The 12,368-nt window shown below is 42.1% G+C and overlaps 1 protein-coding gene across 5 annotated transcripts in view; it reads right to left on the bottom strand.

The window, feature by feature from the left end:
• Nucleotides 1-3,279: 3,279 nt before the first annotated feature.
• Nucleotides 3,280-12,368, bottom strand: part of vwa5b2 (von Willebrand factor A domain containing 5B2) — a 68,761-nt gene continuing 59,672 nt past the window's right edge. For all 5 annotated transcript variants that reach the window (XM_078410272.1, XM_078410274.1, XM_078410273.1 and 2 more), the window contains 3 exons: nucleotides 8,069-8,138; nucleotides 5,565-5,688; nucleotides 3,280-4,293 (listed from right to left, as the gene is read on the bottom strand). In XM_078410272.1, the coding sequence (XP_078266398.1) occupies nucleotides 3,538-4,293; nucleotides 5,565-5,688; nucleotides 8,069-8,138 (950 nt within the window). In that variant the 3' untranslated portion in view covers nucleotides 3,280-3,537. The remainder of the gene's footprint in view (nucleotides 4,294-5,564; nucleotides 5,689-8,068; nucleotides 8,139-12,368) is intronic.

The raw sequence follows: 12,368 nt of genomic DNA, 5'->3' as shown, positions 1-12,368 counted from the left end.
ATGGAATGGACAGTTGAAGACATGAAGTAGAAGCCTTTCCCATGTTGAACACTGAACAAAAATCCTGTTCGCTCCATGCAATCTTTCACTGATAAAATAGTGGGTTTTGTTTTTTTAGTGCATAAAACAGAATTAAAGTCAAAGTTACAGCAGCAGTACTATCTGGCTGAATTAAACAGTGCCAGGGAAGGGAAACCTCTTTTCTACTCTGAGACTCAATTTTTTTTAAATTCCAGAGCACCAGTACTCTTATCATTATGATTATCCCAAAGATCTTCATTGGGCGTTATCAACATAGAGCCACGTAAGGACTAACTAGGCAGGTGGCTTGAATTAAATGGACAAATTTTCAGGTATGGAAATTAAAAATGCTGGAAATACTTAGCCTCTGTGAAGAGAAGAAATTCCCATTTCTCGTTGCTGACATCAAGGGATGTGTCCGTGGGGAGGGATTTATATCAGTTAATGTAAATTAATTGATGTAGTAAAAACAATATTATGAATTATTCTGCAGTGATGCCACATTCTTCCTGGCAATCTGAAGTCGCTGCATCTTAGCCCACCCAAGTGCCACAGTAGTCCTGGCATCTTGCAACTGTTACGGGGCAATTTTTATTAAGCTGATTGTTGGTCACCAATTTGGGGGGAAGGTTGTGGGAATTAAGTTTCCAGCACAGAATATTTTCTTTTCAGTAAAGAATTTAATGAACCCCAGTGATGTTTCAGGAGTGACTAGAATTATTTGCAATGTCCTAAAAGGTCCAGTGCCCCATGAAGGTGTTGCATAATAGAACTGCATTAGAATTCTGTGGGATGTGTCGCTTTGTGTTAAATCCCCTATAAGAATGAACATGTGAAGAGTAGTCCAAGCTGAGATACAAAATACTGGTGTAACTCAGTCGGTCAGACAGCATCTCCAGAGAACATGGGTAGGTGATGTTTCCTGACCTGAGTTACTCCAGCATTTTGTGCCTTAGCTTAGACTAAACACTCTTCACAAGTTCATTCTTACAGTGGTCTCGTGTTCGTGCGCTGCCACACGGAAGACTGGCAGGAGGCCTGACTCGCCCGCTGTGGAGCCGGGTAGCTGCCGACGCCAGCCCTGACTCATCCCTGAGGACAAGAGAACCAGAGAGGAGGGGAGAGAGTCAAGATGGCGGTGGCAGACACAAAGAACAAAGGACCGGGAAGAAAAACTGGTGTCTAACCTGCTTCCTCAGGGTTGGCTGCAGGTGGCGCCCCCCGGGGCACAAAGGCTGAACTGGTTGAGCAATAAGGACAATGGTTCCCTGGTCGATGTGAGGATCTGGATTGAGATGATGGCTGGTGGCCCTGCAGCAGCCTGGGGCTCGACTGGATCAGCTGCTGCTCCAAGAGTCCGAGTATGCAGCCTGCAGTGGCACAGAGCAGTGGAGCAGCAGTGGAGGATGCCTACAACGTTGCTTGGCCAGGTTGACCCTGCAACGCCACCAGGACAACGGCCCTTTAAGAAGAGCTGCACTTCAGGCAACTTGGGACTTTGAAAATGGTGCCCGAACCTGGTAACTCATGGACGTATATTGCCTCAGTGAATTATTTCTATACACTTTGTACTTGATCTAAGATTGTGCTAATGTATAGTAATACTTTACTGAACTGTATGCAAAAAAAGGATTTCACTGTGCCTTGGGGCATGTGGCAATAAAGAACCATTGAGTTTTTTAAGTCTTTCCTTGGTAAACCAGTATCTGCAGTTCCTTGTTTTTACATTTCGTCTAAGCTCACTGTTTTATGTTGTGTGCACATTACAAATGCAGGTTTGATGATCTTATGAGGAGGAGATCAAATTATTCAAGTTGCCATCTGAAGAAGGGTCCCAACCTGTAACGTCACCAATCCACGTTCTCCAGAGATGCTGCCTGACCTGCTGAGTTACTCCAGCACTTGGTGTCCTTTCTTGTAAACCAGCGTCTGCAGTTCCTTGTTTCTACTTCACTCAAGTGAAGCTACTAGCCTTGTGTAATTCATAAATTTAACCTTTATTTATACTCGGGGAGACTAATTACTACTGTAAAATCATTTAATTTCCTTTACCTTAATGGGTAGATTCACCAAGTAGTTAAAAAAAGTTTTCTGTTTTTTAATTTCGCTTATAGCTCTGTTAGCTCAGTCAAATTTGTTCAAAATTCGTTTTTAAGACAATCATCTTTTAACTCTTAAATATATCAACAAATTTCTTTAAAGTGCACATATTTTTATTTTAAAATTCCAAAACGTGGCCTTGAAGATTTTTTTGCTGCATCGAGAACTAGAGCAAACCTATAGTCGGGTTTTAAGCTATTTGCACAACAGTGGAAGCTAATGACCAAATATATATAAAATACTCATGACAATAAACCTAAGACTGATTCCACATGTGGCCAAACTATAATAAATATGTGAGTGTTAGAGCCATCAACAAAATTGTCTCAGATCCCTGTTTACATAGACAATAGACAATAGGTGCAGGAGTAGGCCATTTGGCCCTTCGAGCCAGCACCACCATTCAATGTGATCATGGCTGATCATTCTCAATCAGTACCCTGTTCCTGCCTTCTCCCCATACCCCTTGACTCCACTATAATTAAGAGCTCTATTTAGCTCTCTCTTGAATGCATTCAGAGAATTGGCCTCCACTGCCTTCTGAGGGAGAGCATTCCACAGATCTACAACTCTCTGACTGATAAAGTTTTTCCTCATCTCCATTCTAAATGGCCTACCTCTTAATCTTAAACTGCGACCCCTGGTTCTGGATTCCCCCAACATTGGGAACATGTTTCCTGCCTCTAACGTGTCCAACCCCTTAATAATCTTATATGTTTCGATCAGTATTCTCACTGGTCCAACTGTGGGAAGAGGACCTTAATAGTCATAAGGTCATAAGTGATTGGAGCAGAATTAGGCCATTTGGCCCATCACGTCTACTCTGCCATTCAACCATGGCTGATCTATCTCTCCCTCCTAACCCCATTCTCCTGCCTTCACCTCATAATCCCTGATACAAGGATACTAACCAAGAATGGGGGTTTTCCTCTTGGAATAGGGGTGCGCTTTTCTGTTTTCATGAACTGGCCAAGGTGAAAGATAATTGTTCGAAATCAACAGAGCCGGATAGACGGATTGCAAGTGCAGTGTTCAATTGAAGAAAAGGATGTGCAATTATTGTGAAACCTCTCTTCTGAAAATTGCAACAAATGTTCCCATGAAAAGCAGAGTAAAATCAATATTGACATTTATTTCAAGATTATAAATCCAGGCCAGTCCTTGTACAGTTAATCATCATTTAAATTTCCTTTGGGGTATTTCATAGAAAGGAGGTAAAACATTTGAAATCTGCACCATAATTAATAGAATGCTATTGTCACAATGGTCACGAAATGGCAGAACAGTTGCCTCATATCAAAAGATGCAGCAGGATTTGATGTATTTGGGTTTTTTAATCAGGCACTATAATTTCCTGCACACCAATTTAAAATTATTATCAAGTATTTATATATTATATTCATTAAATATTTGTATTTACATATTATTGGGGTTATAACACAAGATGTTGAGCTTGATATTCTCATTCCAATGACGTAGTAGCAGGAAAAGCTGCCTAGTTGCTGCCTTCAGTCCCTTGACATTCATCTGTTCAGGAAGATGTTGGGAATGGAGCCACGTGTCAGCCTTGGCAGCAATCAGCTCCCATTCTGGAAAGTAACCTGCACATTGATGCTCAAGCCAACCCAGCCCCACTGCAGTCGCCCAGCTCATCCCTTCCAAGTCATCATACAGGGAGTTCAAATCATTTATTAACCTGTAAGAAGCTCCACTGCTCTCTGAGGTGACTGGTGAGTTTTCACACAGGTCGGTCTCAGAGCCCCTGCCACTGTCCACTAGCTGAACCATGGTGCTCTGACCATCAGTGCTGGCACTGAATGAGTTGCACCTACTTGCTGGAGACCTGCTATGATCCACAACACCCTCGAGATGCGGCCACGTCATTTTCTTTGAACCTTTTATGATCTCTTCAGCATTTTCCTGATTGCTTTCAGCCAGGCACTGGTCATTCCTATCAACACAAGGTTGAACCCCCCCTTCTCCATGGACGGACATCTTCCCTCTGAGTGGAGACTCAGTCTTGCTGGTCATTGTGCAGCGAGAAGATGGACTGAGACTTGCTCGATGGCAGAAGAAGGGTGAGGCCCTTCTCAGTCGATCTAAAGGAATCTGAACTGCTTCAGAGAAGGCTTCATTTAGAAGAAAAGCTCCAGATGCCAATTGCAATCGCACCTGCAACAATAAAGTTCCAGTTAAATGCGCGCTTATGCAGAAGGTTATTTTTCAGATAGCTCTATTATGTTATGGTTGATTACGGTTGCAGCAAATGCATACAAAATTGCTCATTTAAAAAAATTTAATCTTTGAGTTGCAACATTAAAAATAAATTTAAAACTACTTCATGGGAAAGATGGCAGAGTTACAAAATGCTCCCATGTCCATTTGTGTTATTACTACACTGAGATTATTCACATATTAAACGTAGAATAGCGTTAACCAAATCTATTAATGTTACATTAATGAATGATTTGAACTGGATTAATTATGATCTTTAAAAATGTTTGAAGTCCATTGGTCTGCACAATTACACAGTAATTTTGATGCCATAAGAATACATTTTAAATATCTTATAGAAGACCATCAGATCAGTAAACTGAAAATTTCATTCAAATATCTCTCGATATTTCTAGACTCTCTCTCCCCTGACTCTCAGTCTGAAGAGGGGTCGCGACCCAAAATGTCACCCATACATTCTCTCCGGAGATGCTGCCTGTCCTGTTGAGTTACTCCAGCATTTTGTGTCTATCTCAGGATTCAGGATTCAGGATTCAGGATATCTTTATTTGTCATCCAAAAAACAAGTCTTTTGGACGAGATTTCGTCAACCACAGTCCAACAATAAGAGCAATAAAATAAGCAAATTACACAACCCCAACCAACACAAAACACACAAAAAAAAGAAACATCCATCACAGTGAGTCTCCTCCAGTCCCCTCCTCACTGTGAGGGAAGGCCAGAATGTCTTTTCTCTTCCCCTGCCGTCTTCTCCCGCGGTCAGGCTGTTTTCGTTGCCACGTTCCAGGCCGTGCCGGACGGTGAAAGGTCCGCAGCGGGCCGACCCCAGCCCCGCGATCCGGGGCGGGCGAAGACGCTGCCGCTGCTGCTGCTGCTGCTGCACGTCAGGGCAGTCGTGGCTTTGGTGTAAACCAGCATCTGCAGTTGCCTCCTACACATTTCATTCTAATGACTTAATTGGTCAAGCAGAGTGTAATTGTGGATTTTTCTGACATTTTCTGTCTGGCAAATAAGAGGCAGCAAAATGTATGTTCTAACAAATTGTGTATGGAAAATTGTGGGTGTCTTCCTGCTTGCTCTTTCACTAACCAAAAGATAATTCTTGGTACGTTGTGAGCAGTGGTAAGGTCAGCAGTAGCAGATGTCTTAAGGGTTCAGCATGTTCATTCATAAACACTACTCAAAATAAAACATTATATTTATCTTACCAGTGGCATATAATCATGAATCTCTTCTTCAGGCAATGTGTCTGGTTTAGCAGAAAGACAGTTGGGCTTTGTCGGTATGTATTTTCCAGTCTGACTCGAGCTTCTGTACCTTCCCAGGCTAAGCCTTTTTGGGTAAGAAAAGGAAAAGTTAGTAACTTGCTAGATTCACACCAGACACCTAGACTATTTCAAAAAGTGGAGACAGGTTATATCTGCCTCAATGTTTCCTGTCGATCTATTATATTGGTAGAGCAATATTAATACTGATACTCAAGAAAAGCAAATGACATGCCTTAATGACTATTAACTCATGTCTGTTGTAATGAAGTGCTTCAAGGTGTTGGCTTGGTTATGATGCATATCAACTCCTGCCTTAGTATGGACCAGGACCCATGGCACAATGGCACAGTGGTGGAGTTGCTACCTTACAGCGCCAGAGACTCGGGTTCGATCCTGACTGCGGGTGCTGTCTGTACGGAGTTTGTACGTTCTCCCTGTGGCCTTGTGGGTTTTCTGCGGTGCTCCGGCTTCCTTCCACACTTCAAAGACGTACAGGTTTGTAGGTTAATTGGCTTGGTAAAATTGTAACTTGTCCCTGGTGTGTGTAGAATAGTGTTAATGTGCGGGGATCTCTGGTCGGCGCGGACTCAGTGGGCCGAAGGGCCTGTTTCCGCACTGTTTCTCTAAACAATACTAAACACTACAATTCACCTGCTGCCACAACAGATCAGCAGCAGATGCAATCTCACTGGCTCTCCACTCTGCAGTGGACCACTTCAACAACAACAAGACATACATCAGGCTGCTGTTCATTGACTACAGCTTGGCATCAGCACAGAGGCATCTCAAGGCTGCTCAGTGCCTACCCTACTCTCTGTACTGGGACTATAGCTGGACACAGATCCAATGCCATCCTTTACATTCATTACCATTGTTGGACAAACAACAAGTAACAATGAGTCCGAATACAGGAGGGGGATCGATAATCTGATTGATTGGTGCCAGAACATCATTGTCCCTGTTAACAATAACAAGCCTAAGGAGCTGATGGTTGATTTCAGGAAAAGAAAGCTGAAGTTCTCTGAACCTGTCTTTATCAGCAATATGGTGGCAAATAGACCCAATAGCTTCAGGTTTCTGGGCGTGCATATCTCCGAAGATCTGTCCTGGACCCAGCACATTGATGCAATCAGAAAGAAAGCTTATCAACTCCTCTGCTTCCAAAGAAGTTTGATGAGATTCAACATTTCACTGAACACTTTATTGAATTTCTACAGGTGTACATATCAGAAGGCACACTGACTGGTTGCATCAAGGCCTGGTTCGGTAACTCCAACGCCCATGAATGAAGGAGGGTCCAGAGAGTGGGGGACATTGCCCAGTCAATCACGGGTATTGACCTCCCCACCCTAGAGGGGAACTAGAGGAAGTGCTGCCTCAAGAATACAGCTAACATCATGACCCACATCACATCTGTACCATTAATGTGCTTGTAAAGCTGCAGCAAGTAGGAATTTCAATGTTCCACCGAGTACATTTGGCAATCAACGTTGGCGCAGCGGTAGAGTTGCTGCTTTACAGCGAATGCAGCGCCGGAGACTCAGGTTCGATCCTGACTACGGGCGCCGTCTGTACGGAGTTTGTACGTTCTCCCCGTGACCTGCGTGGGTTTTCTCCGAGATCTTCGGTTTCCTCCCACACTCCAAAGACGTACAGGTATGTAGGTTAATTGACTGGGTAAATGTGTAAAAAAAAAAGATTGTCCCTAGTGTGTGTAGGATAGTGTTAATGTGCGGGGATCGCTGGGCGGCGCGGACTCGGTGGGCCGATGGGCCTGTTTCCGCGCTGTATCTCTAAATCAAAAAAAATCAAACACTCTTAACTCAAAGGATAATGTTGAACATCTATTTTTTTGGTCTATTTACGGATGATTAGAAATACACTGATTGCCACAAAATAGTTACTGTATTTTAGCTAGTATTTAATGTACATGTGAAGTGTGTCCATCTCACAGAGTGATACAGTGTGGAAACAGGCCCTTCGACCCAACTTGCCCACACCGGCCAACATGTCCCAGCTACACTAGTCCATATCCCTCCAAACCTGTCCTATCCATGTACCTGTCAAACTGCTTCTTAAACGTTGAGATAGTCCCTGCCTCAACTACCTCCTCTGGCAGCTTGTTCCATACACCCACCACCCTTTGTGTGAAAAGGTTACCCGTCAGTTTCCTATTAAATCGTTTCCCCTTCATGTTAAACCTATGTCCTCTGGTCCTCGATTCACCTACTCTAGGCAAGAGACTCTAGGCAGGAAACCCGATCTATTCCTCTAATGATCTTATACACCTTTATAAGATCACCCCTCATCCTCCTTCAATTCTGCTTCAGTTATTTCAGAATTATCAGTAAATGCCACTCTGTCATTTTGTGCAAATAGACGAAATTCTGTATTCTACTATCCATAAGATAAGAAGCTAATTTAGAATCGATTTACCAGGTTACCTGGATGCAAAGAAATTTTCAAATGATTTCTGTGTTCGGATTGAGATTGCAGATGGACTCGGTACGTTGCCTGGAAAACAAAGAATACTGTGATATCGAAGAAAAATTGCAAATCAATTAAATGCTAGTGGTTAGGATTTCAATGCTTTGCATGTTTATCAAATATAATGCATAGAGAAGATACAAATTTAACTGACAATATGTTAACAAAGATAAGTCAAATGGTGCTGTGGTTTTAGTGCAACTATAAACTTTCAAATTTATTGGAATAATCTGTGAGCCTTCATCATGCTGCCCCTGCTCGCAAGTATACCTGACTTCCAAAATGAATGTCATGATCTGTATGACCAAACAGTTCAAATGTTTCCCAACTTTACAATAGACAATAGACAATAGGTGCAGGAGGAGGCCATTCGGCCCTTCGAGCCAGCACCGCCATTTAATGTGATCATGGCTGATCATTCTCAATCAATACCCCGTTCCTGCCTTCTCCCCATACCCCCTGACTCCGCTATCCTTAAGAGCTTTATCTAGCTCTCTCTTGAATGCATTCAGAGAATTGGCCTCCACTGCCTTCTGAGGCAGAGAATTCCATAGTCTTTTACAACACATGAAATTAATTCAATCTAGCACTGGCCTTGAACAGTTAATATTATTTATTGTCTGTTTCCAAATTGCTATACTTAATAAAGCACTAACACTAACATTTAACACAAAATAAAAAGCTTGACTGAAGCAATTTCTACGATTGTGTAGGATTTTTGGTTGAGGAACAAAGAGCTTAGATTTGGATTACTTGCAAAAAGCACCCAACAAGACTGAGTATGTTGAATGATGGGCATGTCTCAAGGAGCCCAAAAAAGACATGTAGCCACTGATAGAGATTGACAGAAGTATACTCTAACATTTTGTGAAGACTGGTGAGGCTTTAAAATGGTCCTGGTACCTTCAGCCTCAATTGAAACCAGGCTTATTTCTTCTGTTCATCCAGCATTAAGGAAAATGGCTGAGAAGTCTTTTGGTACCTGGAAAGACACAATCCATTCTGACATACCAAAGAACGTCTGTTCCTGCACGAGTCCCTACATCATCTGATCTAGGCGGTGCACAATGCAACTGTCCGAGCACCTCATGTTCCACAGTGTCAGCTGCCTGTCAACCTGGAAGCTCTCAGACTTCACGAGTAAATCCTTCTTCTTCTTTGGGAACATCTTCCCATAGAGGTTAAAGAACATAGCACACACGTGACCAGCGTGAACATCACACGATACAACAGAACTTATCTGCCTGCGCCTTCATGGAGAATTCTGTAGTTCAGCTACCTATCAGTAGGTGGAGTTGTTGGGCAGAAGTTGACAATTTCATTTGCCAAGATTACAATTGATTGTTATGCTATATAAAATCTGTTCAATAAATTACTTTGACGCGTAGTATATAAGTCTTGAAAACATACTTTATCAAAGTGCAGAATGCCAATATACCAATTTACAACCAGTTTCTTTCAATGCCCACTTACACTGAGTTCTTCATCCACATGCCCCCCAATAAGTGTTTAATCTGCTGTATTAATCGTAATAAACCATAATTTTTTGACATCTTGAAACATATCTATGTAATGACAAAACCTCATAACATTCTCCTGATTCCCTTGTATATAGTACCAATCACAAAGCAATACATAGAAGGAATGGGTGACGTTTCAGGTCGAGCCCCGTCTTCAGACTGAGTCAGGGGACTCTCAGTCTGAAGAAGGGTCTTGCCCCAAAACGTCACCCATTCCTTCTATCCAGATATGCTGCCTGTCCCGCTGAGTTACTCCAGCATTTTGTGTCTATCTTTAGTGTAAACCAGTGTGATATCTTGAGCTCAGACACAGAATAACAAGTTAACTCACTGCTGACCGGAACATGACTGCACAGCTGTACTGTGGTTTATTCAATCATTTACAATCCTCCAACCAAAGGTGGCGCTATTACAACTCCTTCCACCCTAATAAAAAAATTATTGCCTTGTGGACATTTTGTATTGAATATAACCAACGGTATGAAATTATTACAATCATGTCTGATAGTTTACTTTTATATAACCCGAATAAAATGAGGGCATCATGCATATATGTTGCATATACAATGATATGTGCATTTCAGGAAATAACTTCACAAATGTAACCCAACCACTGGGTTTCTCCTTCTTTCTGGATATCTTCCCTAACCAAAAGTTTCTGACTGTTTAGAACCACTTGGACTCATTGTTAATCCAGTTAAGCCTTCCTTATAGATTCCAGTCCATCAGTCAATTTTGTTTGACTGTCAACCCCACTTGAACCTCCATTTTCAGGCTGATTCAAACTCTCACTAACTTGTGTACCTTCTTGTACCATTTCTGGTTCATCTGGTACCTGTACTTGAGTGGTAACCCAATTATCTGACTCGTCTAATTGGTCTGATTTCAACCCTGTCTGTGCTTGCATAGGCATGACATGGTCAATGTGTACTTTTCTCACCTTTCCACTTCCAAACATCTTGACCAAGTATATCCGTGGTCCACACTTTCTCACTACTCTTCCAGGTAACCACTTCACCCACTTGTGATGATGGTTTTTCACCTTTACTTTCTGATTCAACTCAACACTCCTTTCCTTTACTCTACTTCCGTCATGATATGCTTTTTGTTTCCCCTGTTTCTCTTCTACTGTTTGAGCTAAGTTTGGTTTCAACAGTGAAAACCTTGTTCTGGGCTTTCTTTTCAAGAACAGTTCAGCTGGTGTTTGACCAGTAGTGGTGTGAGGTGTGTTTCGATATGTAATCAGGAAGTTAGCCAGTTTGTGAAACAAAGACAACTGTCTTTTCTTTGGATTTGGATCCAGCAGTTGTTTGACTAATGTTCGCTTCACAATTTGCACTGTGCGTTCTGCTGCTCCATTGGAAGTGGGATGGTATGGAGCTACTCCAGTGTGTTTTACAGCATTCCCTTTCATGAATTGTGCTAACTGTTGTGAACAGAATAGTGGTCCGTTATCAGACACAATTTCCTCTGAAAATCCATAGGACGCAAACAACCCTCGCAAAATGTCTATCGTTTTGCTGGATGTCGTTTTATTAATCGAAAACACCTCAACCCACTTGGAGTGACTATCAATCACAATGAACAATTGTTGTCCATCTAACTCTGCAAAGTCAATGTGTAATCTTTGCCACACTCTAACCGGCCATTTCCATGGCTGTAGCGGTACTATGGGTGGATTCTTTCCAACTGCTTGACATGTGCTACACTCTTTCACCCTTTGTTCTATGTCCTTATCTAGACCAGGCCACCATAGATAGCTTCTAGCTAGACTCTTTGTTAGACACATTCCCAAATGCTGATCATGAAGATCTTTTAGCAATTTTACTCCATATTTTTCAGGTATTACAACTCTCGCTCCCCACATGACACAACCTTGGTCTACTGAGAGTTCGTTCCTACGTACAAAGAATGGTTTCAGTTCTGCCTCTGAATTCGGCAATTTGTTTGGCCATCCATTTGTAATATAATCCTGCACTCTTTACAAAAATCTGTCAGTGCGAGTAGCCTTCCGAATGTCCCCATATGTGAGAGGTAACTCATCTACATGAGAGAAGTAAAACAAGTCCTCTCTGTTTGGGGTAACCTCTGATTCCAAAGGTAATCTACACATGGCATCAGCATTGCTGTGCTCTGCTGCCTTACGATACTGAATATCATACTGGTATGCAGACAATATCAATGCCCATCTTTGCATTCTGGCTGCTGCCAGAATTGGTATGTGCGCTTTTGGATTTAGGATCATTGTCAATGGCTGGTGATCTGTCTTGATTACAAACCTTCTACCATACAAGTATTTGTGAAACCTCCTAACGGCAAAAATCAATGCAAGAGCCTCTCGCTCTATTTGTGCATAATTTCTCTCACTGACATTGAGTGTTCTAGACGCAAATGCTATTGGCCTTTCCTCTCTATTTTCTAACACACGAGAGATCACAGCACCAACACCGTATGGTGAAGCATCACATGCTAACTTCATTGGCTTATTGACATCATAATGAACAAGCATCGAACTCTCTGCCAACTGAGCTTTACATGACTTGAAAGCTTGATCACATTTACGTGTCCACTTCCATGGTACATCTTTTCTCATAAGCTCATTCAAGGGATGTAAACAGGTGGACAGATTTGGCACAAACTTTCCATAATAATGCACTAATCCTAAAAAGGATCGGATCTCAGATATGTTTCAGGGAGTGGACACATTTTTGATCGCATCAACTTTGGTCCACACCCT

The sequence above is a fragment of the Rhinoraja longicauda genome, chromosome 13, assembly GCF_053455715.1.
Source record: "Rhinoraja longicauda isolate Sanriku21f chromosome 13, sRhiLon1.1, whole genome shotgun sequence".
Lineage (NCBI taxonomy): Eukaryota > Metazoa > Chordata > Chondrichthyes > Rajiformes > Arhynchobatidae > Rhinoraja > Rhinoraja longicauda.
Note: the sequence above shows the minus strand (reverse complement) of the source record. Positions and strands in the feature narration are given on the sequence as shown.